This window comes from Convolutriloba macropyga, chromosome 3, assembly GCF_964194025.1.
Source record: "Convolutriloba macropyga chromosome 3, txConMacr16.3, whole genome shotgun sequence".
Lineage (NCBI taxonomy): Eukaryota > Metazoa > Xenacoelomorpha > Acoela > Convolutidae > Convolutriloba > Convolutriloba macropyga.
In genome coordinates this window covers 66439796-66467362 of record NC_134470.1, presented here as the reverse complement: position 1 = coordinate 66467362, position 27567 = coordinate 66439796, and the positions used below count along the sequence as shown (strand labels likewise).

At 36.1% G+C, this 27567-nt stretch overlaps 3 protein-coding genes across 3 annotated transcripts in view; 1 reads left to right on the top strand and 2 right to left on the bottom strand.

Moving 5' to 3' along the window:
- The window catches only part of LOC142336375 (translationally-controlled tumor protein homolog), a 318382-nt gene that overhangs the window by 14186 nt on the left and 276629 nt on the right, over positions 1-27567 (top strand). The window lies entirely within an intron of this gene.
- Positions 1066-11530, bottom strand: LOC142337217 (uncharacterized). Its single transcript, XM_075386353.1, has 3 exons — positions 11380-11530; positions 10003-10302; positions 1066-1917 (listed from the first exon to the last, which is right to left on the bottom strand). Exons 1-3 carry the CDS (start codon positions 11525-11527, stop codon positions 1079-1081), a joined length of 1287 nt encoding a protein of 428 aa, XP_075242468.1. The 5' UTR covers positions 11528-11530; the 3' UTR covers positions 1066-1078.
- Positions 18656-27567, bottom strand: part of LOC142336372 (uncharacterized) — a 91450-nt gene continuing 82538 nt past the window's right edge. Inside the window, exons 10-13 of the mRNA XM_075385153.1 lie at positions 20238-20348; positions 20010-20138; positions 19436-19564; positions 18656-19139 (exon numbers count right to left, since the gene is read on the bottom strand). Coding sequence (XP_075241268.1) covers positions 18862-19139; positions 19436-19564; positions 20010-20138; positions 20238-20348 — 647 coding nt within the window. The 3' untranslated portion in view covers positions 18656-18861. The remainder of the gene's footprint in view (positions 19140-19435; positions 19565-20009; positions 20139-20237; positions 20349-27567) is intronic.

Sequence of the window (27567 nt, the reverse complement as noted above, 5' to 3'; positions counted from 1 at the left end):
GGAATGTGGGTAGATGGGGTAGGTACGTAGAGTGGGAGGGGGGGTTAGGAGGTAGGCTAAGGGGATTCAGTGGGGGGGGGGGGGTTTGGTAATTAGAGGGGTAAGGGTTGGTATGAGGGGTGGCGGAGCATTGGAGTGGCAAGGTAGGCGGGGGTGCAGGCAGGGGGTAGAAAGGCGCCCGAGTGTAGGTAGGTAGGGAGTAGGTGTGATGTTAAGTAGGTGTAGGGGCTTGGTGGGTAGATGGGTATAGAGGGTAGGTGGGCGGGAGGGAGGAATGGCATGTGGTGGTGATGTGCGTGTGTGGGTGTTTTCCAATAGGACCGAGTAAACGAGGTTGGAAATTTGTGATACTAACCAAGTTTAGTTCAAATTGCTACTAAAATGGAAATGTCTGTCATTAGTATCCGCAATTTGAGAGTTTTTATTGCTCGAATGAATGAAGTGTTACAATATATCGCCACTAAAAACCACGTTTATTGAATGTAGTCAACTCAATCAAGTTCGTACACGAATACCTGACGACGTGCAAGTTTTAGACGTCCCAATGAAAATTTAACGGCCCATTAATTCAAAATTTTCTACTATTGCTAACATTGGCCTGAAACAAGTTCTTCTGGAAACAGGTCTTAAGGACACTAAGGCTTGCAAAGAAAAAAACTGAGCTTTCAGAAAAAAACTTTTGCAAAGAAAAAACGCAAAGAAAAAAAGAAAGGAAAGCTTTAATGGGCCAAAAAAGACAATTATTTACCTTGGTTTTATTTCTTAGGGATGCCAGAAATACTGTCAACACAATAAATACCAGAAAAGGAAGCAGATAGTAATGCTTCTTGCAGATACAACTTTTCCGCGTTAATCGTTACTCTGATAACATAGAGCCGATCCCATCTGATCGCCTATTAGTCAAATCCGAAATTTCTCGATTATTAATTAATTGTAATGCGCCAATTCCCAAATAGGTAGCGCAAAAAGGGTTCTTTACCACTATACAGCCCCCAGCTTAGTGGGCCAATAATTCTCCTATAAAGGTGACTATAATTTTGTAGGGGGTAAGTTCCCTAAAAGAAGCCAAAACAAGAAGTCAAGTTGAAAGTACACATGATTGTTTCCCCAGAAGAAACTTTGAAAACAAGCCATTCAAAGCAACTAGTTTAGATTTATTGCAATTTCCTGACGAACATAACACTCCATCAATCACAGCCTTTGCCGTCCAATTATTCTTGCGTAAATTCTTCAAATTGACTATGACGTTATCAATTGAAAACCCGGTTTTTAATTCAAATAGAGCAACAAGTAACATTGTATCGTCAATTTGATCTCGTGGAATCACATCTTCGCTTCCACGTTTCAACAACTGACTCATAAATTCTGTCGCACGTTCAGCAGTGACCGTTAATGCCAAGTCCAAACTATCGTCCACAGTATTTTTGAATACATAGAGGTCATTTATGGTAATTTGAACACTAGTATCGTTGCGGAAAGAAGGCCCCAGATAAGACACTTGGACAGAATTCACAAATAAGTTCTTGCTCAAATCATCCACAAAACTTGTCAGATCGCCATTAAGTATTCGCGTGTTATCAGAGCTCCGACTCGTTCTTGTATAAATAGAATTTTTCTGCTTCAGTTTATATTTCAATCTCTTGTACTTCTTTTTCAAATCATCTAGTTGCACTCGTAAAATTTCATTTTCTGTTCTCAAATTTGACAATGGATCAATTTTCCCTTTCTTCTGATTACACTTTGCCTTGAAACGAATTGCGTCTTCTTTGGTAACGTTGCCAAATAACACCAATGGCTCTGAAGTCAGCTGTTTTTGCAAATAATTGTACAGCCACTTTTTCGGCAACTCAGTGTTTCCCAAATACACCTGAAGGTACTTGGCAAAAGCTGCTTCAGTTGCCAATTGTTTTGTTGATGCTAAAATCAATAAATACAGGAGCTCTAGTTTGTTAATTGTAACACCACACCCTACAACGTTTTAGGTACGTAGGTGACAAAAATTTGCAACTCCAGGTGCAAGGCCTATTTCAGTAGATAATGTGATCCATGTCAGCGTAAAATGCACCTTGACAGGCAAGTTGTGATAGGAATCTTATTCTTTGATTGCACCGTGCGATATACGAGTTCCTGCAATTTTGTTCAATTTTAGATTCAAATCAACAAGGAGGCTCAGTAATGTGCATTTGCACATAAAATTCCGACCCCGCTCATCCACATTTTTGGCATAAATGTCTACCAAATGTATTTTTCAAAAAAAAATCTGTCTGATTAAAAAAAAACTCCTGCAACGCAAATAACTCAGAGGAGTTAAAAATGCCACATTAGATTGATGACATCAACCATTATTAAGAAAACAAGTCAAGACGACGACAAAATCAAACAACAATAACAACAAACATTAATTACATCCAAAATTTGTGTCCATTTTTTTACAAAAAAAACTTAACAACAAAGTCAAAAGAGCGTCAGATAAAACAAAAACTAGACAAAAAACTTACAAACTTGTACTTCAATAGAAAATATATGGGACCACTTCATATTAAGCCTCTGTAACAATTAGACGAAAAAGAACAAAAAAAACAGCAAAAAAATTTGCATATATTTTGAAAAAACAATTACTGAAAACCATTAGATAGCAATTGAAAACATCCAAAAAGAATAATAATCACATACGCTTTTATAGGAGAGCATTAAGACCTGTTTTTTTATCAATTTTTTATGCGGTTAAAAAAGTACAACTAATAGAGACAGCAAGCAAAAATTGAATTAAAACTTTCGAGAAAATGTTGTCGAAGTCAGATTTTCCCCACAAAATATGTTCAATTGAGCCTTCCTCGAACGCCAATAACATGGTATGCATCCTCTAATTAATGAGAACCGGAAACAAGTAGACAAAAAAAAAGAAAAACAGCAAAATTAAGTAAAATTTTGTATTTTTTGAAAACAATTAATTTTAAAGCCATGAAAGTCATTAGCTACAGAATGAAATATTTAAAGAATTAGTAAGGTCCAATTTCTCATCCAAATGAAGCGCTTGAGACCTGTATTTATTCAGAATATGTCTTTCGTTTACAAAAAGAAAAGTAAAGACAAAAATCAAGAATTAGTTTACCTTTTCTGCGAAAAACGTGCCGTAGCGAGAACATTCAACAGGATTTCTTCAGAAACAAAAAATTTTGTACACTTTCACCTTCCTTCGAGTCATATGTGACCTGTAATTAATGAGACCAGGTGACAAATTGACATAAAATTGCCAAAATGCGAAGTTAAAAAGTCTTTTTTAAATTTTTTAGTTTTCAGAGTCATGACAACAATCAGGTATCTACTCAAATCAGAATATTGTCTCATTTTTTCCTTCATAAACAGCCAAGCAGACCTGTTATTATCCAGGATTTTTTTGATAAGACCAAAAAGGCAAATTAAGGACAAATGTGAAAAATTCATTTAAATTCTTCGAGAAAGGGTGACGAAGCCATTAAAACTAAAATCTATAACTTTTATATGTTCAATTGTGTGTTTATTGGAACACCAAAAATGTATTTTGTGAACTGTTAATACTGTGATAATGTGACAAAAAGAGGAAAAAACGTGAAAAAGGGGCCAATGCCTTAAAATCAAAAACAAATTGTGAAATCTAGTAGTATCGAAGCCAGAAAACCATAACTTAACGAGTGAAACCGCAAAAGATATTTAAGTTTAGCCGCAAAAGATACACAAGCCCTTAATGGTGAAGGAGGAAGTTAGTTACAACATCAAAAAGACCTCTGAAAAACCAAACTATCAATCAACAGCGATTAGAAACAAAAATGTGTAATCTAGAAGTAGGGACACCAAATTAAAACTTCGAACACTGAAAAGGTCTGACATTTCTCAAAAAGGTGTGGAGATAAACCTGAAAAAATTAAGGTTATCATAACAAACGAAAATTTTGTGGGAAAAAATGATGCGAAGCAAGCATTTCGTGGCTCTGAGATGGATGGAAAGTTGTATACTCAACAACAAATCTAAAGCAAGAACTTGGTTAAAAAAATCAGCAAAATAAAAAAGCAGGTAGATACAGGTGTCGAGATTGCAGTAATATCATCCAAAATATGGACTGAGCTTAGGTAATTCTCAGGTAAATGATTAAAAAAAGACATCTGAAAGCATATGACAGCGATCAACTGATACTTCGGTGATCACTAATTTCTGACAAGTAGAAAAAACCAAACACACAAAGTTAACTCACAGCTCGAAAAAACTTTGGATCACTTCGAAAAGAACAACTACCCATCTACGGCGTGAAGAACATAACATCCAAAACTTACCACCTGTCAAAGGATATACAATTCATTTGAATTTTACACCACAGTCACTGTCAATGTGCTGCAAACAAAGATGGATAGAAAGGTTGTATTCTCAACAACAATCTATAGCATGGTTGTGACAAAAACAGCAAAATTTTTAAAACGCAGGGAGATAAATGCTTGGAGATAACAGAAAAATCACTCGAAGTGTTCAATGAGCTCGGTAAACATCAGTTAATGGTAAGATAAGAGATCTCGAAGCATATGATGGACATCAATGGATTCTTCGGTGATCACAAATTTCCGACGCTGATTTGAAAGGAAGATCATTATTAGTTGTGCAGTCGAACAGAGAATTTGGATTACTTCGAAGAGATCAAGAACCCACCAATAACATCACACCCACAATCTACAATCTGTCAAGGAATACACAGCTCATGTGGATTTGACACCAGGTTCATAGTCAAGGTTCTGCAAACACAGAAGATGGAACAGATGGCCAGTTAGGACATTCTTGATTTTGTACAGCTAAGACGATTTATCAATGCATCACCAGTGGAATGTGTCGAAAAACAGGAGTAGAGATTTGATACCCTGGGTGGCTCTCAAGTGCAAACCTCCAGCAAAGTCATGGATGAGGACAAACCCATAAAACCCATGACTACAATCGTCAGGAAGAGATTGATGAGGCCTCCTACTTTGCTAATATCAATTTTTTGGACGCCCAGCGCCAGATTAAACGTGATGAGCAAAGGATGCAGAACCAACATATCAAAGGGACTATTTAGGAACTACAGATTACCTCAGGAGCTCAAAACTGAGATCTTGAGATAAAACATCTCGAAGCATATGATGGACATCAACTGATACTTCGGTGATCTCTTATTACTGACGTAGAGTTCAAAAAAGCAGTCACACTCAAAATCAACTAACAGCTGTGCAGTCGAAGAAAAATTTGGATTACTTGAAAGGTATCAACATTCAACTCAAGTGTGAACAACATCACACCCAGAACTTACCACCTGTCAAGGCATACAAAGGCTCATGTGAAATTGATACCCGTTTCACAGCCAATGTTCTGCTAACACAGAAAATCTGGAACAGATGGACAGCTAGGTCATCCGTGACACTGTACGGCCAGGAGAAGAGGAGTGACTAAGGCATCAACAGTGGTGTGGCAAAGAAATAAGACTGGAGATTTGAGAAATTAAGTGGATCTCCAAGCGCACATAAAAGACAAAGGCAAGGATCAGAACAACCAGATAAGACACGGCGACAATCTTTAACATCTTTATAGGGCCTGCCACTTCGCTGAAATCAACTTGTCGGACGCCTACTATCAGATATAACGTGCTGAGCGATACATACGCACAATCAACCCGTTCAAGGGACTTTTAAACATGTGTAGATTACCTTAGGGAATGAAAAATCTTCAACCTTTCAAAACTGCACTGAATCAACACTCAAAGGAATCAAGGGTGTTGATATTTTGTAATTAGATGAGTTGGTGCATGGAATTCCAGAGCAGAAGTTCGAAAAAAGAATGCAAGCAGTAAAGAATTGACTACATGAGAAAGACTAATTTTAAAAACCTAACTCAAAACCACTCAGGACTGCTTCTTTCGTTTTGAGATACTCCGTTTCCAATGACGAAATAGAAGATCCTAAACTGTTGAATGAATTAGAAATAAAAAAACTAACAACAAACAGCTCGAATCTTGCGTTGAGTTAGCAAACTTTTGTAAGGTATTATTCTCGAAATTGCAAACAAACTGTTATAAATCATGTGTGTTAAATGGCGACTTCAGATGTGGCAAAAACCAATAAAAAAAATTTGAGGAAATAAAAAATCATCTGTTCTCGCCCAATTGTACAGCATTACAATTTACAAAATGAAGTCAGTTACTACTGACGCTTCGAAACAAGCAATTGATGGGATTATTTACAGCTAAGATGATTCACCAATGCATCACCAGTGGGGTGGCAAAAAACAGGAGAGGATATTTGATACTCCGCTTGCCTCTCAAAGTGAAAAACACCAGCAAAGTCATGGAGGAGGACAACCCCATAACAGACAATGACTACAATCCTCAATAGATTGATGGGGCCTCCTACTTTGATGGGGCCGCCTACTTTTCCTAATATCAATTTTTTGGACGCCCAGCGCCAGATTAAATGTGATGAACAAATGATGCACAACCAACATATCGGAGGGGATATTTAAGATCTGCAGATTACCTAGTCAAGCCTCACTTCTGAAACTTGGGAGCCTCAAACCCTGAAAAGTCACCAGATAATCGATCTCAACAAGGCAGAATAGCAGCTCAAAACTTTATTTCTCCTTAGGATAGATTAGTAACGGGGGAAAGGGACACTTTCCTGTCCGTAAATCAGGGTGAAGTGGAATTGGATGACAATTTCATTACCTAAATAAGAGAAGCAGCACTCATGTGTTTTCGATAAACTCAAAACAGTAAGCAACCCGATTAACCTAAAATATATCTTGAGGTTCAGGGACACTGGAGCAAAACAACTACAAGGTGTTGAAGTAAAACAGCAACGTCTGTTACAGAATTGACTGAAATTCTACAGTTCAGAAGCCACGCAACGGCTTTTGCGAAATTTTGACCACGCTACAAGCCCGTAATGGTGAAGGAGAAAGTTAGTTACAACATCAAAAAGACCTCTGAAAAACCAAACTATAAATCACCAGCGATCAGAAACAAAAATGCGTGCACTAGAAGTAGCGACATCATATTAAGACTTCGAAAACTGAAAAGGTTGGACATTTCTCAGAATGTTGTAGAGACAAACCTAAACAAATTTCAGGTTAACAATACGAACAAAAATTTTGAGATAAAAAATAAAGCAAGCAATTCCTAGCTCTGAGATGGATGGAAAAATGTATAATCAACAACAAATCTAAAGCAAGAAATTGGTTTAAAAACATCAAAATTTTAAAAAAAAGCAGGGAGATACAGGTTTGGAGATTACAGAAACATCATCCAATGTATTGGCTGAGCTCGTTAAACATCATTTAGATAAAAGATCTCGAAGCATATGATGGACATTAACGGATTCTTCGGTGATCACAATTTTCCAACTCTGAATTGAAAGAAAGCTCAATAACAGTTGAGCAGTCGAATAAAAAATTTGGAGTACTTAGAAGAGGTCAACCACCCACCAATAACATCACACCCACAATCTACAATCTGTCAAGGAATACGCAGCTCATGTGGATTTGACATCAGGTTCAGAGCCAAGGTTCTGCAAACACAGAGAAGATGGAACAGATGGTCAGTTAGGACATTCTTGACCCTGTACAGCTAACACGATTCACCAATGCATCACCAGTGGGGTGTGGCAAAAAAACAGGAGTGGAGAGTTGATACTCTGAGTGGCTCTCAGGTGCAAACCACCAGCAAAGTCATGGATGAGGACAACCCCATAATAGACATGACTACAATCCTCATCAGATTGATGGGGCCTACTCCTTTGCTAAAATTATCTTTTTGGACGCCCAGTGCCAGATTAAACTTGATGAAAAAAAAGATGCACAACCAACATATCGAAGGGACTATTAAGATCTACAGATTACCTCAGGGGCCGAAAAACTGGGATGTTAAGATAAGACATCTCGAAGCACATGATGGACATCAACTGATACTTCGGTGATCTCTTATTTCTGACGTAGAGTTCAAAAAAGCAGTCACACTCAAAATCAACTAACAGCTGTGCAGTCGAAAAAAATTTGGATTAACTGAAAGGGATCAACAACTCAGCTGAAGTGTGAACAACATCACACCCAGAACATCATACCCATCACCCTTAGACATGGCGACAATCTTTAACATCTTTATAGGGCCTGCCACTTCTTGCTGAAATCAACTTGTCGGACGCCTACTATCAGATAAAACTTGACTAGCAAAACATACGCACAACCAACACATCCAAGGGACTTTAAAAATGTGCAGATTACCTCAGGGAATGAAAAAATCTTCAACCTTTCAAAACTGCATTGAAAAAGCATTCAAACGAATCAAGGGTCTGGATATTTCGTAACTAGATGAGTTGGTGCATGGAATTCCAGATCAGAAGTTCGAAAAAAGAATGCTAGCAGTGAAGAGTTGACTACATGAGAAAGACTACTACATGAGAAAGACTACTAGCAAGAAATACATCCTCTAATATATGTCCCACGGAAAACGAATCCAGGGGAGCAAACTCGAAAGGACCAGACGGTTCCAAGACGTGATGAAGCGAGTCAAAGGCTGAGAATCGAAACAGTGTTCAGAACCGAACAAGAGAAGGATACTTTAAATGCACAAAGTGATCATCTTCAGAAGTGTAATTCATTTCAAGTAAGATAAGAGATCTCGAAGCATATGATGGACATCAACTGATACTTCGGTGATCTTTATTTTTGACGTAGAGGTCAAAAAAGCAGTCACAATCAAAATCAACTAACAGCTGTGCAGCCGAAGAAAAATTTGGATTGCTTGAAAGGGATCAACAACTCAGCTTAAGTGTGAACAACATCACACCCAGAACATCACACCCATCACCTGTGAAGGCCTACAAAGCTCATGTAAAATCTATACCCGTTTCACAGCTAGTGTTCTCCTAACACAGAAAACCTGGAACAGAAGGACAGTTAGTTCATCCGTGACACTGTACAGCCGAGAGGAGTGACTAAGGCATCAACAGTGGTGTGGCAAAGAAACAAGACTGGAGATTTGAGAAATTAAGTGGATCTCCAAGCGCACATAAAAGGCAAAGGCAAGGATCAGAACAACCAGATAAGACATGGCGACAATCTTTAACATCTTTATAGGGTCCTGCACTTCGCTGAAATCAACTTGTCGGACGCGTACTATCAGATAAAACTTGACGAGCAAAACATACGCACAATCAACACATACAAGGGACTTTTAAAAATGTGCAGATTACCTCATGGAATGAAATATCTTCAACGTTTCAAAACTGCATTGAATAAACATTCAAAGGAATCAAGGGTGTGGATATTTTGTAATTAGATGAATTGGTGCATGGAATTCCAGAGCAGAAGTTCGAAAAAAGAATGCTAGCAGTAAAGAGTTGACTACATGAGAAAGACTACCATTAAAAAAACCTAACTCAAAACCATTTAGTACTGTTTCTTTTATTGGAGATACTCCGTTTTCAATGACGAAATACAAGATCCCAAACTGTTGAATGAATCAAAATTGAAAAAAACTAACAACAAACAGCTCAAACCTTGCGTTGAGTTAGCGAACTTTTGTAGGGTATTATTCTCGAAATCAGGTGTTAAATAAAACCCAACAAAAAAATTTGAGGATAAAAAATATCTGTTCTCACCCACTTATACAGCTTTACAATTTACAAAAAGAAGTTACAGTTTCTACTGACGCTTCTAAAAAAGCAATTGATGGGATTATTTAGCAAGAAATATATCCACTAATATATGACCCACAGAAAGCGAATCCAGGGGAGCAAACTCGAAAGGACCAGACGGTTTCAAGACGTGATGAAGCGAGCCAAAGGCTGAGAATAGAAACAGTGTTCAGAAGCGAACAAGAGAAGGATACTTTAAATGCACAAAGTGATCATCTTCAGAAGTGTAGTTCATTTCAATCAATTCAAACTAGGACGACCACATTTGGCAGTAGCACATGAGACACATCCCCAAAGCATGTAACAGAAGAATGATCCTCACCAAACAGTGCACATTTATGTAGCTTTGCCGAGGATTCATTTCTGGCTGCAGCGGGCACAAAAACTTGAATTCCCATCGGTAGAAAAAGTCGGCATCGTATGCGAGATTTGGCAGTCTTCTTATATCCTTGCATCTGTGGCCTCTTCAGTCCAAGTATTGTATGTGCCTCAGACGGAATGCATTTGACTGGGAACTTCTTTTTAAGATGATCTAGTGACTTTTCATATGACGGAACCGGATAACTATCCATGAATTGGTCAAGGGTGATCGACTCTTCCAGTTTAAGTTCCAGAAAACGCACTAAAAAGTCAAACTCTGCATGAGACCAGCAATTACTAGAGAAAATGATAAAAATAAGTTTTGGCGGACTAAACTTCTTCTTTAAAAAAGAGTGAGCTCTCACCCTTAGGCAAGGTCTATAACACCCCGATACTTTTATGTTGAGATTTTAATATTTCAAAATCCAATCTCGAATAGCTTGAGAACAATCCTGATGGTTTCCTTTTCGTATGTTAGAGAGCGGGCGGGATTATCGATATCTTACGGCCATTTCGATAAATTTTTAATGGCAAGTTATCTTCAAAAGATCACAAATTAAAATGTTTATAATGTTTCATTATGTTGATTATGTTTAAAATAAGCAGGTGCAAGTTTTAAAATGCCGTAAGTGTGCAGTGACAGAAATCTTAATGCCAGGAGTTCCTATATGCATAACCCGAAGTCGACTTCAATGAACTATCGACATTTTAAAACGTGCAAGTTGCGAGTTTTAAGCAAGTTTACGTGACTATGCAGCGGTCACTTGAAAACTCTCGCTTAACATTTGAACCACTTCGCGGTTCTCCATAATCATCATAAGTTCTCAGTGACTTCAAGTAGTTAAGTAACCTATGCATAAATCCAGTATACGAGATGAAATATAATCCAAATTTTTAATCAACTCTCGTTGCCATAACAACAGTTGCACAAATTATCGATTTAATAACTTGCTAGCGGGAGAATGAATACAACGAAAATTAAAAAGAGCGTCGAAATTTTGCTTCGTCGAAACTTTATCAGTAGACTACCTTTTCTCTGCCATTGTTGCTATATGAGAGTGGCAAAAAATTGTCGAATCCCAAAGCAGAGCTCCCCATTGTTTTAGATTTTTGAAGTATTAATTGTGCGCATGTTATTTCATGTTACTTCATACATGAGCAAGTGTTGTTAACGCAACGAGAATTGATAAACATTGTAAACACGGTTGTTCTCGCCCTCTCAAACTTATTCTACAACTCGGAATCGCCTCGAAGTTTCATAAACTCTCTATGGCGATGACAACCAAGTTGTAATATTCATAAAGAACGGTCCAAAAATTAAAAACGGAACAAATCTAACCATCATCAAATAGACATGCCAAGTTCAGGTAAATTGCACAGTTTTGCTTCTGATAGTTGGTCAACTGATCATTACGAGCAACTTTACATTGCAATGCAATGACATCATCGCTATTTATACGAGTCAGCAAATCATCGGGTGGTCTCATTCCCAGCCTGTAATATGAAAATCGGACTAAGTTGCTTTCCTCGTTTGTCCTCTTCGAGTCATAAAATACAAAACATTGCCTCAGTCAAACCAAAAGCAATGCAATACAGATACACTCGGTTTATAGCTACCCATCAAACATAGCCGGCAGATTGCCGGAAAATAGCCGCGATAGACGCTTGTGGCGTTACTTGAATTGAAACAACTATAGAAAAAAAATAGACAGATCGACCACCAGTCCTTTAATAGAACACCAGACTTTTTGGGTTAACTTCGGACTGCCATTTTTATGAGACACATAAGCTCTCTAAGAAGAAAGCCCTAATAGGGCTTTTCATCAAAATTAGGATCTTTTTCGTTTGTGTCCCCTCAGCTTAGTGAGCGCATATTATTTGCACCCCCCCCCCCCCCGATGCACGTGCAATATTTGGGGGGGGGGGGGCGGCACAAACGGAGAAGATCCCAAAACTAATATTTGAAATCAAAAACTCAAGACTCTAATATTCCAGAATTAGGGCATATGTTTGGCACTACTTAGATGCACACTATTGACCTTTAATAAGTAAATGTTCATAAAATTTAAAGTTTCTTAAGTGAGCTCAGAAGTCATTTTTTTGAGTGAGGTAAGTCATTGAAAAAGTCATCCAAGAAGTCACGGTAAGACGAAACAAAAATCTTTTAGACGAAGTAAAAAAACATAGCAGGACAAGTCCTGGCGTACAATTCAAAGAATTTTCATTGACTAAACAAAAAACTAGACCTAGAACGGACTATGAATGGATTGGGAAAACCATTTAGAAAAACATTCAACAAAAAAATCGTTAAAACAGTAAATATCAAAGTGAAATTGCCGCATGTGAACAGAAAACCACTACCGAGAAACCGAATTTTTGTTCAAACACCGTTTTCTCACTCTACTTTACAATTAGAGCGAAAAAAATTCACTCCGCAAAACCACTCGCTTTTTCGCTCCATTTCCTGTTTCGGCGTGACCAAAATCACTACTCCAATTTGACTTCAAAAATCATGAAAATGTGTGAACAGATCTTAAAAAAAAGACAGCGCCCCAATACAATTCAAATTCTTTGAATTGTAAAAATAGGAGCGCTATAATAGCCGGCTGAGAAGATGAGGGCGGATATTAATAATACCAAATTAAGCTCCCATTTGGAGGGGCGGGGTCAACCTCTAAGAATCGTCCTTCACACCATAAGTACAAGTCTCCATAACAGTTTCCGTGAATCGCATACTTGGAGACTAGTCCTCTGAAATGCTCTAAGAGAAATTAATACCCACTGGGCCAATCGACACCCAAAAACATGAGACAAACGTGTTTGGGGGAATTCAGCATCCATGAACCATAAATATCAGTGAAATGAAATAGAAGATATTCAGATATCATGAATTTAACAATTCACCTCAAAAAACGATATAAATAAAAAGTTCATTAATACTTCTTAAACTCCGAACAATTCAATAGCCTTTTTAAAAATTTGAAATATGCCCCACGCCGACAAAACTCACAAAAAATCGAAAGTTTAAACTGTCCCACAAAAATCTCTGCTGATAGCAGTGGCAGACGATCAAAAAAAATCCAAAACTATATTTCCTATAATTATCTGCGGATGAAAGTTTATTTAAAATGTGTCATCTAGAAGAGGAAGCAAACAGTTGAACCTCAAACTTCGCCTAAATCACAAAAGTCAATCCCCACAAATTGCTCATACTCGAGAAACTAAAACCATCGAAGAGAATATAAAACAGCAAACTGAAAAAATGCTGACAAAATACAGATCAAAATTGCATCTTGAAGTCCGAACATACCCAACAGATTGTCAGAAAACAGCCTACATTGATTTCCATAATCCCAGTCGAGATTGAAAGAAAAGAAAACGGAAAATGACTAGTTTACGGAAAAATGCTTTAAAGTGCGTGCTATTTTATTGGACTTGAGAGTTACACACACTCTGATTCATAATGATAGGATACAACCATTAGTATCAATACTAATAAACGTTGTACCGAGTATATACGAGAAATTAGAACAACGTTCAAATAGGGGGCATCTAAATATAGGCTTTATGGGTATATCCCGTTCCTTTTATTTCTTTTTGATATTCACTCCGCTCATTTTAGATTGCCCGGCTGAGCAATTGCTGTTTTAACAGAATGAGAGAACAGTGAATATAGCTTAGAAATGTTTTCCATATATATATATATATATATATATATATATATAAAAGTTTTAAATCTTTCATAAATAAGTTAGAAAGATTTCATAAATATATCGAAAAAGCAGCAAAATGAGGTAAACCAAACTTAAGGCAAATTCTTGACCTACAATTCAAAGAACTTTCAATGACCAAACAAATAATTAGGCCAAGAATGGATTGGAAAAACCATTTATAGAGAAAAAACCGATAATAAAAATAGAAAAGAAACAGAAAACTGCCGCATGTTAACAAAAACCACCAGCGAGAAAATCGAATTTTTGTCCGTACACTGTTTTCTCACTCGACCTCAAAATTTGAGCAAACAATTCACGCCGCAAAACCAATCGCTCTATCGCTCGACTTCCTGTTTCGGCTGGACCAGTCATCAATTCAATTTGACTTAACCGACAGCTGAGACTTCACTGAAAGTAACCACCAGCTGATAATAATCGAGTGGCTATTAATAAACACTTATGGGGGTCAAAGTCTTCTTGTTTTAATTGGTAGAAAAACTACTTCAGCCCAACAAATTAGTGCTAAATATAGAAAACTACCGTGAAAATGCGGAGCGTTATAAATTTCGTGCTCACTGAGCTCACTTTTTAAATCAAATTTCTCCGCAAAAAATTTTTGAATTCCTTTGTGATTGGAAAATAGGAAAACATAGCTGGCAGATTGTCAGAAAATGGCCGCGATAGCTTCGTAGATTTGCGGTCTCAAGGAGAAAGTAAAAAAGACAGACCAAAAAAATATTCTTTTCATTAAGGGCTGACATGTTAAGTATTCAATAGGAATCTGTACAAACTATTTCTGCTTCTCTCAGCTGCTTTTAAAGAACCTTCAATTAGAGTGATATAAATTCATTTGACCTTATCTCTTTGAGTTGAAGTAAAAAAAAGTCAACTTCAGAGTGAGGAAGTCATTTTTGAGAATGAGGTAAGTCACGTGTGACAAAAAACTTAATCACGCGAATGAACAAAAATCTCGCTCCAATAATAGTGAAAAATGACGTCACGCACGCAATTCAGTGGAAATTGCATTAACGAATAAACAAAAAGCAGATTTAGAGTGATTGTGACGTCATATGTTTGTAACAAAAATCTTGTCGATGAAATAAAAGAAAACCAGGAGAAAGTCAATAACAGCCTCAGCTATCGCTTCGCGGCTATTAAAAATGATTGTTTTAACTCACACTAAGACTTAAAAGAACAACGTTCCAGTAGCCGGTATCAAAAAATGGCCCTTATCCAGTTCCTATTTCTGATTTCATTTGTCGGCACTGATTATGGTGATTCTAGACATTTTGCTGAGCAGCTGCTGCTTTAAAGCACTAAGTAAGTCATTGATAAAGTCAATTCCAAGAAGTCAGGGTAAGACGAAACAAAAATCTGTTAGACGAAGTGAAAAAGAAAAAAATTAGGAGCGCTATAATAGCCGCCTGGAATTGAGGACGCGGCTATTAACAATTACAAAAATGGCAGTCGTCAAAAAGAATTATAATCAGAATGAAGTAAATGAAGTTGAGTATGGCTCATTAGAGCCACGATCATTGATATTAATATGATAACGAGGAAGAGCAATTAAAAGAAGTATTAAACCGTGCAAAATCCAAAAGTTTTTTTTTAAAAAAAAACAACACAAAGTTATTTGAGCCATCCACTTTGAAACGAAATCATTAGATTAGATCAGATATGCCAATTCAGAGATTCAAAAACACCCACGATTATTGAAAACGTGACAACGATGAAAAAGAACCGTACAAGATGGAAAAATCCAAAAATCGCTTATATTTTTTATAGCAAGTAATGTCGCAGTAGTTGAAACCATTAGACTTCAATTCAAATCAGTCAATTGCCATAGACATGCCTGATTATAGCCCATTCAGGCCTGCAAGTAACGATAATAAGTTACAGAAAATAAAAAAAATACGAAAAATCATTTATATTTCATCACAACAAAGAGCGTCGAAGTTTTAACAAACATCAGTTGCGTTTTGAGTTGCTCAAAGAAAAGAAAATTCAAATTATTAGAAAATACGTATCATCTTTCGACAGCGTTCATGCAAAGAAGACAAAAAGCAGCAAAAACTTACGCCAAATTGCTGCACGTGAAAAAAATTGCGATCAAAACCCAAAAATCTGTAAACAGCAAAATTTGCACCTCAGTTTAAAAGCTGTTTGAAATAAATTAACACTATAAAACTACTCTCATTGCCCTCCGCATGCAACTCAAGCGTGATTGGCACCACTACTAGAATTTGAACTCTCATTGACGAGAAAAGGAATATTTCGGCAACGAATGGAAGTAAAAATATGACCATCCTAACTGATATATAGAACCTCCAACCTACGTATACTAATCATAGCAAAAGAATAATACGATAATTAACCATTTAAATGTATCTGAGAAAAACTAATAACGCCTCAGATAAGAAAATTCTTTATAAATTGCGACTCCATAACAGCTAATGGCAAAAGGCCTTCCTTGCGATACGGCTAGTTTTATAAGTGACGCCAAAACCAACAAAAACAGTTCTTAGAGAGAAACCCGAGGAAAGGGCCAGGAAATGAACAACAAAGTCAAAAAATTCTCTGCAAAATTCTTAAAACAAAATTTTTCACAAAAGGTTGAAATAATATTTTCCCCATTTTTGACGTGGACGGATAAAATGGGAGGCTGGGGGATGGAATTGGAGGGGGAATGAAGTGCGTGAGGTCAAACTCTTAAGAACTACCCTTAACACGATGAATTTGTCTACAAAACAGGTTCGGTGAATCGCATACATAGAGACTAGTAAGCCGTCAGGCATTAAGAGACCTTAATTAATGTACCCAGGTGCTACCTATTTATCCCGTTTTTGAGGACAAAAAAGCCAAAAAGATCAGAAAAATTGGTCAAGTGAAAAATCGCATAAAAAAGACCACAAGACTAATATAATAACAAATTTGTTTGAGAGCAAATAATAATCAATGTAAATGTCAAACCGCGTTTGTCCTCTTCGAGTCATAAAATACAAAACATTGCCTCAGTCAAACCAAAAGCAATGCAATACAGATACACTCGGTTTATAGCTACCCATCAAACATAGCCGGCAGATTGCCGGAAAATAGCCGCGATAGACGCTTGTGGCGTTACTTGAATTGAAACAACTATAGAAAAAAAATAGACAGATCGACCACCAGTCCTTTAATAGAACACCAGACTTTTTGGGTTAACTTCGGACTGCCATTTTTATGAGACACATAAGCTCTCTAAGAAGAAAGCCCTAATAGGGCTTTTCAAAATTAGGATCTTTTTCGTTTGTGCCCCCTCAGCTTAGTGAGCGCATATTATTTGCACCCCCCCCCCCCCCGATGCACGTGCAATATTTGGGGGGGGGCGGCACAAACGGAGAAGATCCCAAAACTAATATTTGAAATCAAAAACTCAAGACTCTAATATTCCAGAATTAGGGCATATGTTTGGCACTACTTAGATGCACACTATTGACCTTTAATAAGTAAATGTTCATAAAATTTAAAGTTTCTTAAGTGAGCTCAGAAGTCATTCTTTTGAGTGAGGTATGTCATTGAAAAAGTCATCCAAGAAGTCACGGTAAGACGAAACAAAAATCTGTTAGACGAAGTAAAAAAACATAGCAGGACAAGTCCTGGCGTACAATTCAAAGAATTTTCATTGACTAAACAAAAAACTAGACCTAGAACGGACTATGAATGGATTGGGAAAACCATTTAGAAAAACATTCAAAAAAATCGTTAAAACAGTAAATATCAAAGTGAAATTGCCGCATGTGAACAGAAAACCACTACCGAGAAACCGAAATTTTGTTCAAACACCGTTTTCTCACTCTACTTTACAATTAGAGCGAAAAAAATTCACTCCGCAAAACCACTCGCTTTTTCGCTCCATTTCCTGTTTCGGCGTGACCAAAATCACTACTCCAATTTGACTTCAAAAATCATGAAAATGTGTGAACAGATCTTAAAAAAAAAGACAGCGCCCCAATACAATTCAAATTCTTTGAATTGTAAAAATAGGAGCGCTATAATAGCCGGCTGAGAAGATGAGGGCGGATATTAATAATACCAAATTAAGGTTCATTTGGAGGGGCGGGGTCAACCTCTAAGAATCGTCCTTCACACCATAAGTACAAGTCTCCATAACAGTTTCCGTGAATCGCATACTTGGAGACTAGTCCGCTGAAATGCTCTAAGAGAAATTAATACCCACTGGGCCAATCGACACCCAAAAACATGAGACAAACGTGTTTGGGGGAATTCAGCATCCATGAACCATAAATATCAGTGAAATGAAATAGAATATATTCAGATATCATGAATTTAACAATTCACCTCAAAAAACGATATAAATAAAAAGTTCATTAATACTTCTTAAATGTAAAACGAAAAAAGAGCGTCAGACGACGAAACAAAAAAACATAGCAGGACAAGTCCTGACGTACAATTCAAAGAATTTTCATTGACTAAACAGAAAAACTAGACCTAGAATGGACTATGAGTAAATTGAGAAAACCATTTTAAAAAAATCTGATCAAAAATAAGGAAAAAAACGAAAAATCAATGTCAAAATGCCGCATGTGAACAAAAAAAACCACTAGCGATAAAGCGAATTTTTGTGCAAACACCGTTTTCTCACTCTACTTTAAACTTAGAGCGAAAAAAATTTCACGCTGCAAAACCACTCGCTTTTTCGCTCCACTTCCTGTTTCGGCGTGACCAAAATCACTACTCCAATTTGACTCCAAAAATTATGAAAATGTGTGAACAGATCTTAAAAGAAAGACAGCGCCCCAATACAATTCAAATTATTAATAGCCGCCTAGAATTGAGGACGCGGCTATTAATAAAATCTGATCCGTTACCACTAACTTCGCTTGTAACGATGCTTGAAAACACTGGTTTTCAAATTTCAATTTGGGTTATAAGAAGTTCAACAGGAAGTATTAAACTAGCATCATACAGTTTAGCAGAAAACAAGAAAGGAGCTATCATCTAATGAGAATGAGAAGTTGATAGTATTTACTGATAGAATTTGTTGAGCATATAATTTCTGCAACGAAAGGAGCACCACAGACACAATTTGATAAAACGGAACGAGAGGTTCAAAATGGAAGCGGTCGGTTGAGAACTCTGAGCCTGTTCTGATCAGATTGAATGTCCCACAACTTCTGATATGGCGAAGTTTCCTCAAATCGGTCTTCATCTTCAGGCAGATATGAACGAAACTGATCGAGGAGAGTTTTGGAAGTATCTTCCTTCTCCGCTTTAATGATGACTGATCTAATATTTGTGTGGGATAGAACTCCGTCTTGCAATGCATTTGGAAGAAGTTTTGTGTGAATGTTGCATGGCTTGAAGTAGACCAGAAGTTTGATCACACCTAAAAAATAATGTCAAGCATTGTGCTCAGTTTACGAGCCAGAAAACCACAAATACCAAATATCAGATACCAAATATAGCCACGATAAGTGCTCTACATTCGAGGAGCATTAATAAACTGCAATAATCTTAATTTGTGTGCATTAGACTGGATCAGCTTCTAAGCTCGTTCAATTCGGTCAACAGATCAAAAACTTGGAGACGTAAATCTGCACACAGAATCTCAATGGAGATACGAATAAAACGCAAGTGTCATCTAAACTTCCGTAATTTAGAAAAACCCGTATACATGCGTACCTTCTTCTGAGTTAATACTATGGTCCACTACTTGATCAAGATCCCAGCTGGCCAGTCTGTTAGTTGTGGAACGAGAGCTTGAAGAACTGCCGGCTATTTGGTCCAACGATATCAAATCACGGGAACAAGCTGAAAGCAAAAATTGTTGCGGATAAACTTCTGGTCTGAAAAATGATATTTACGATTTCAAAAAGCTAAGCTTCAGATCACACTGGTAAGGAACTAAGAGAGTACAAAATAGTCAAATCTCCGGAATTTCAACATTTTAGAGAATTTGTTATTCAACATTTGAAACTACCTTTGCCCTCATAATACATAAAACTCTCATTATTGACAAAGTTGACTCGCATTATTGAAGTCATCAATTTCTTCCTACTTAAACTGCTGAATTAGTTGATGATAAAAAGGCAAACAAATTTTAGCAAAATTCAAAAATAAAAGCTGGCTGTGAGGAGGAAAAAGAGTGTGAAACACAGTACAAGTCTATTCTAATTCTCTGTCGTTTTCCCATTCTTTGATGACGAAGTAACGTTTGAGCTAAATTCTTTTCTCTTTACTTCATTAAAAAAATTACCTATGATAAATTTGGCGCCCTTCTTTTTAAGGGCGCTGCTGGCATTGACCAATGAGCAACTAATCTTGATCAGTGGATCGTCTGCTATCCACAGGGGGGCAGTACTGCTCAGAGATGACGCCGGCTTGCCTGGAAACAGAGCTGATTTTCAACTTCCTCTATCACGAATGCACTCAAACAGCTAAAACTTTACTGAGGTACGTCGTTAGAAATCATATGTTGACTTACACTTGGTGCGTCTCAGAAGGAATGACCTGCAGTTGATGTCCTCGATGCTTTTGCTGAGATCCAACTCATCCCCATCCTGTTGATTGTAGGGCACAAGGGCATACGGGGCACCTATCAAAAGTCCCACGTGCCCAAATCTGACAGCAAAAGAATTACGCAGAATTGAATTGTTCTGAAACTATTGGTGGGGCAATATAATTCAGACTGGGGATCTAATTCCACTAATAATTTAATGATGTTATTAGATCTCATTATAGACCCCCTAATGAGATCTAAAGGCAAAAAAGGAAACCAATTTTTGACGCACTTCTAGAATGACGATTAGTAGTAAACTGCCACCAAAGGATTTTAGGATTCTGAATTCAAAAGTCTGAATGACAGCAATTTAGATTAAGTACAAATCTAGACGTCACACACTAAAAAATTAATCGAGAAGACAAATCGGTCAGAGCAAATAAGCATAACCGACTAACGTCGGGCGAATTGCTCTTAAACGACCGGCGAAAAGTTGGCTTCGTCACTAGCTAGCTTTAGATTAATTGAAGGGGCGTGAGGTGAGAGCAGCGGGGGGGGGGAGGGGATTGTTGTGGGGGGAAAGGGGGTCAACATCTAAGAACATTCAAACACTAAGTATAAGTCTCCAAAACAGTTTCTGTGAATCGCATAATTGGAGACTAGTGAGCTGAAAGGTTCTAAGAGCACTTAATGCCCACTGGGCGCTACCTGGATATCCCGCTTTTGAGCACGAAAAGTCAAATGGGTCAGACGAAAAATCGGAGGAGAAATAAAACTGCTACAAACTTTGCTTGAGAGCAATGCAACACCACTGGCAGCAAATATTTTTGATACGGAACTGTGTAATGACAAAAAATTCAGACAAATTAAATCATTGGTTCCGAAAGAAATGAAAGATGAATTTAATTTTTATTGAAATAAAATTCAGTTTTTAGTTTACATTTCATTCTCTAAAAGCGAGAAAAATATTGGATACACTTGAAGGATTTTTTCAATAAACCACGAAATAAATCAGAAGGATTTATTCAAAAACTGCGATAAGATAAGCATAGCCGACTAACGTCGGTCTAATTGCTCTCAAATGACTAGAGAGCGGTTGGCTTCCGTAGTACCCAGCTGAGTTTCAGAGATAGTATAGGGTTGGGACGAGAGGTGGGTCCAAACCGCCAGGTATAGGAGGGTGGACTGGGGGTGTGTTGAGGGTGAGTGAGTGGGGGAGGGTAATTGAGGAGTGGGGTGAATTTTAAAGACTATGAACCAAATTTCAGACCAAGAAATTCTGCTCAAAACAGTTGGTTAATCGCATTGAGACTGGCTAGGTGTAAGGCTCTAAGAGCCCTTAGTTCCCTCCGGGCGCTACTCATTTATCCCGTTTTTGATGACAAAAGTCAAATGGGCGAGACAAAAATCAGTCAAGCGAAAGATTGCATAAATAAGACGACAGGATTGATATAATTGCTACTAACTTCGTTTGAGAGCAATTAATTACAAATCCATAAATGATAAAAACCATCAAAAATCAGAAATTATCACATCAAGTAAAAAGCTATCTTTTCATCCTTTTACTACGCTTTACACCAAATTCGATCACCAGTTCAAAAAATTTAATACTTTTATTAGTTCGAACAACGATAGAGAGCGGCTTTCAAAAATCATTTGTCAAAAATCAGCAAAAAATTTATTCTCATTGGACGAAGCAAATAAGCCTAGGATGTCGTTAATGGCTGATATTAAGTTATTCTCTCAAAAATATTCCATATCAATTCTCAAAACAGCTTTCAAATGGTAGACGCATAGAGCTTGATAATCATACACACAAGGCTTTGTGATGACCATAAAACTTAAAAACCTGTCTGAACAGGAGACAAAAACACAGGAGACAAAAATACGTAAAGTGATCGCTGGAGGAAAAACCTACAAATATAAAGGACCCAAAAACAAAATGCAACGCCAGATAGAAGAAATTGCACTTGGTATAGAAGAAGTTTAGATTTGGCACAGAAAAAATTTGAGGGGGGGGGGAGGGTAGTTAACTAGGTACCAAGAGAGATTGTCAAAAAGATTTAAAACAAATTTTGGTCGAATTTCGAATAAGTTCCACATACTTGAGTTGAAACATACCCGGCAGATTGCCGGAAAATAGCCGCCGTTGATTCCAATAAGCATGATTGTGATTGAAAGAATAGAAGATATCGAAAAAAAAAAACGATTTTTGTACAAAAACATTTTTTAAGTCCGATTTATTTTCATGGCATTTCGTAGTTGAACATACTTCTGTTTCTTAGAGAGAGGCTACAGGGACTACTATCAATACCAATAAGCATAAGAGATGGTAACTAAGACTTATAGGAACGACGTTCAAATAGCGGGCATCTAAAATTGGGCTTTATGGCTTTATCCCGTTTCTATTTCTGAGTTCAATTTTATATTCTGACTCTGTTCATTTTGAATTGCTTTGCTGAGCACCTGATCTTCAAATTCCCTCTTAGCAGAATGAGAGAAGAGAGAAACTAGCCTAAAGAAGTCAAAAAGATTTCACGCAAAATGCTGAAAAAGCGGCAAAAAGGTAAAGCGAAAAAAAGTTCGACGAAGTAAAAAAACATAGCAGGACAAGTCCTGACGTACAATTCAAAGAATTTTCATTGAATAAACAATTGACTAAACAGAAAAAAACGAACTAGAATGGACTATGAATTAATTGAGAAAATAATGTTTTATAAAATATGATAAAAATAAGAAAAAAAAACAGAAAATCAATGTCAAAAGGCAGCATGTTAACACAAAAAACCACTAGCGAGAAATGAAAATTTAATTCAAACAAAACACTATGCCTAGAATGGCTGTGAAAGGATTGGGAAAACCATTTAGAAAAAAATCCGATTCGAAAAATCGAAAAAACAGTAAAAATCAGAGTGAAATTGCCGCATGTGAACAAAAAACCACTACCGAGAAACCGAATTTTTGTTCAAACACCGTTTTCTCACTCTACTTTAAAATTAGAGCGAAAAAATTCACGCCGAGAAACCACTCGTTTTTTCGCTCCATTTCCTGTTTCGCCGTGACCAAAATCACTTATCCAATTTGACTTCAAAAATCATGAAAATGTTTGAAAAGATCTTAAAAACAAAACATAGCCGGAAGAATTCCGGAAACGACTCGAAGTGAAAATCTATTTAAACGCCATCGAGCTACTCATCAAACAAAACGTGCCTTCACTAATTTATGATTATCTTGAAACAAAGTCATGAAACCAAAAGTAAAAACAATAAAATCAAATCTGTTAAAAAATGATAAAAAATCTGATCAAATTTTGTTATAAATTGAGATCCCGAAAAAACAATCTCTGCCAAAATAACGTCATCAAAACAACTAATACTGACAAACACTACTTACGTGAATTTTGAAAAAAATATTTTAGGCTAAAAATATGAAAAAAAAGCTCTTAAGAACAACTTTAAATGAAAAACTGGAAAAAATTACTAAATTTTTTAATATTTCAAAAACGTATAAACCCAAAGAAAAATTCCCTTGAACCAACAGGGTATCCAGCTGCTCGCAAAACAATAGGCAAGTCATAATAGGCAAAGAAACTTAGCTAAAAACAGAAAAAAAAAACGAAAAACTGCAAAAAATTAAGAAAAATAGTTCCAATTTTCACCATTTTTAGTCATATTTCTCAACAAAAAAAATGATTCTTAACCACAAACCTGTAACCAATTGTTATCATAAAATTGCTTAAGTAGAAGGGGTTTCTTCAATACCCATTTGAGCCAGTAAAACAAAATTATCGTCAAATAACGCAAAAATTAGCCCGAAAATCAGCAAAGAACATTAAAAACCTCCGAATTGACAAAAAATTCATATGAATTACCAGTAACCTTCAGACCACTTCCGAAACCAGCCTAAGATTAAAACAAAACCATAACCAAACCTCTTAACCAAAATAAATGAAAAAAAAATGCTTTAAAATGCCGCACGTGAACAAAAAATTTCGCTCGCTTAGAGAAAATTTTTTCACACATCAATTTCTCGCTCTCTCAAAAACAGCGGTATGAACAAAAACCACTCTCTTTTCGCTCCGCTCTTCACTTTTGTTCAGCACCAAAATCACTCCAAATTTTTTCACGCGTTTCATTTCCCGCTTCAAAAATCACTCCAATAAAATTGATTAAAAAAATACATAGCCTGAAGAATTCCGGAAACGACACGAAGTGAAAATCCATTTAAACGCCATCCAACAACTCATCAAACAAAACGTGCCTTCACTTATTTATGATTATCTTGAAACAAAGTCATGAAATAAAAAAGTAAAAACAATAAAATCAAATCTGTTAAAACATGATTAAATATCTGATCAAATTTTGAAATATATTGAGATCCCGAAAAAAAATATCTCTACCAAAACAACTTCATCAAAAGAACTAGTACTTAAAAAAACACTTGTGTGAATTTTGAAAAAATACTTTAGGCTAAAAATATGAAAAAAAGCTCTTAAGAACAACTTTAAATGAAAAACTGGAAAAAATTACTAAATTTTTTAATTTTTCAAAAACATATAAACCCAAAGAAAAATTCCCTTGAACCAACAGGGTATCCAGCTGCTCGCAAAACAATAGGCAAGTCATAATAGGCAAAGAAACTTAGCTAAAAACAGAAAAAAAACGAAAAACTGCAAAAAATTAAGAAAAATAGTTCCAATTTTCACCATTTTTAGTCATATTTCTCAACAAAAAAAATGATTCTTAACCACAAACCTGTAACCAATTGTTATCATAAAATTGCTTAAGTAGAAGGGGTTTCTTCAATACCCATTTGAGCCAGTAAAACAAAATTATCGTCAAAAAACGCAAAAATTAGCACGAAAATCAGCAAAATACATAAAAAACCTCCGAATTGACAAAAAATTCATATGAATTACCAGAAACCTTTAGACCACTTCCGAAACCAGCCTAAGATTAAAACAAAACCATAACCAAACCTCTTAACCAAAATAAATAAAAAAATGCGTTAAAATGCCGCACGTGAACAAAAAAATTTCGCTCGCTTAGAGAAAATTTTTTCACACATCAATTTCTCGCTCTCTCAAAAACAGCGGTATGAACAAAAACCACTCTCTTTTCGCTCCGCTCTTCACTTTTGTTCAGCACCAAAATCACTCCAAATTTTTTCACGCGTTTCATTTCCCGCTTCAAAAATCACTCCAATAAAATTGATTAAAAAAATACATAGCCTGAAGAATTCCGGAAACGACACGAAGTGAAAATCCATTTAAACGCCATCCAACAACTCATCAAACAAAACGTGCCTTCACTTATTTATGATTATCTTGAAACAAAGTCATGAAATAAAAAAGTAAAAACAATAAAATCAAATCTGTTAAAACATGATTAAATATCTGATCAAATTTTGAAATATATTGAGATCCCGAAAAAAAATATCTCTACCAAAACAACTTCATCAAAAGAACTAGTACTTAAAAAAACACTTGTGTGAATTTTGAAAAAATACTTTAGGCTAAAAATATGAAAAAAAGCTCTTAAGAACAACTTTAAATGAAAAACTGGAAAAAATTACTAAATTTTTTAATTTTTCAAAAACATATAAACCCAAAGAAAAATTCCCTTGAACCAACAGGGTATCCAGCTGCTCGCAAAACAATAGGCAAGTCATAATAGGCAAAGAAACTTAGCTAAAAACAGAAAAAAAACGAAAAACTGCAAAAAATTAAGAAAAATAGTTCCAATTTTCACCATTTTTAGTCATATTTCTCAACAAAAAAAATGATTCTTAACCACAAACCTGTAACCAATTGTTATCATAAAATTGCTTAAGTAGAAGGGGTTTCTTCAATACCCATTTGAGCCAGTAAAACAAAATTATCGTCAAAAAACGCAAAAATTAGCACGAAAATCAGCAAAATACATAAAAAACCTCCGAATTGACAAAAAATTCATATGAATTACCAGAAACCTTTAGACCACTTCCGAAACCAGCCTAAGATTAAAACAAAACCATAACCAAACCTCTTAACCAAAATAAATAAAAAAAATGCGTTAAAATGCCGCACGTGAACAAAAAAATTTCGCTCGCTTAGAGAAAATTTTTTCACACATCAATTTCTCGCTCTCTCAAAAACAGCGGTATGAACAAAAACCACTCTCTTTTCGCTCCGCTCTTCACTTTTGTTCAGCACCAAAATCACTCCAAATTTTTTCACGCGTTTCATTTCCCACTTCAAAAATCACTCCAATAAAATTGATTAAAAAAATACATAGCCTGAAGAATTCCGGAAACGACTCGAAGTGAAAATCCATTTAAACGCCATCCAACAACTCATCAAACAAAACGTGCCTTCACTTATTTATGATTATCTTGAAACAGAGTCATGAAATAAAAAAGTAAAAACAATAAAATCAAATCTGTTAAAATATGATTAAATATCTGATCAAATTTTGAAATATATTGAGATTCCGAAAAAAATATCTCTACCAAAACAACTTCATCAAAAGAACTAGTACTTAAAAAAACACTTGTGTGAATTTTGAAAAAATACTTTAGGCTAAAAATATGAAAAAAAAGCTCTTAAGAACAACTTTAAATGAAAAACTGGAAAAAATTACTAAATTTTTTTAATTTTTCAAAAACATATAAACCCAAAGAAAAATTCCCGTGAACCAACAGGGTATCCAGCTGCTCGCAAAACAATAGGCAAGTCATAATAGGCAAAGAAACTTAGCTAAAAACAGAAAAAAAAACAAAAAACTGCAAAAAATTAAGAAAAATAGTTCCAACTTTCGCCATTTTTAGTCATATTTCTCAACAAAAAAAAATGATTCTTAACCACAAACCTGTAACCAATTGTTATCATAAAATTGCTCAAGTAGAAGGGGTTTCTTCAATACCCATTTGAGCCAGTAAAACAAAATTATCGTCAAAAAACGCAAAAATTAGCCCGAAAATCAGCAAAATACATAAAAAACCTCCGAATTGACAAAAAATTCATATGAATTACCAGAAACCTTTAGACCACTTCCGAAACCAGCCTATGATTAAAACAAAACCATAACCAAACCTCTTAACCAAAATAAATAAAAAAAATGCGTTAAAATGCCGCACGTGAACAAAAAAATTTCGCTCGCTTAGAGAAAATTTTTTCACACATCAATTTCTCGCTCTCTCAAAAACAGCGGTATGAACAAAAACCACTCTCTTTTCGCTCCGCTCTTCACTTTTGTTCAGCACCAAAATCACTCCAAATTTTTTCACGCGTTTCATTTCCCGCTTCAAAAATCACTCCAATAAAATTGATTAAAAA

Bases quoted from the DNA above. Each gene is read 5' to 3' on its own strand.
- LOC142337217 (XM_075386353.1), bottom strand. From the start codon at position 11,527: ATGAGACCACCCGATGATTTGCTGACTCGTATAAATAGCGATGATGTC. The intron at 10,303-11,379 runs GTTAGATTTGTT...TTGACTTTTTAG, and splicing joins GGCATGTCTATTTGATGATG to TGCGTTTTCTGGAACTTAAA. The intron at 1,918-10,002 runs GTGAGGATCATT...TATTGATTTTAG, and splicing joins ACATAAATGTGCACTGTTTG to CATCAACAAAACAATTGGCA.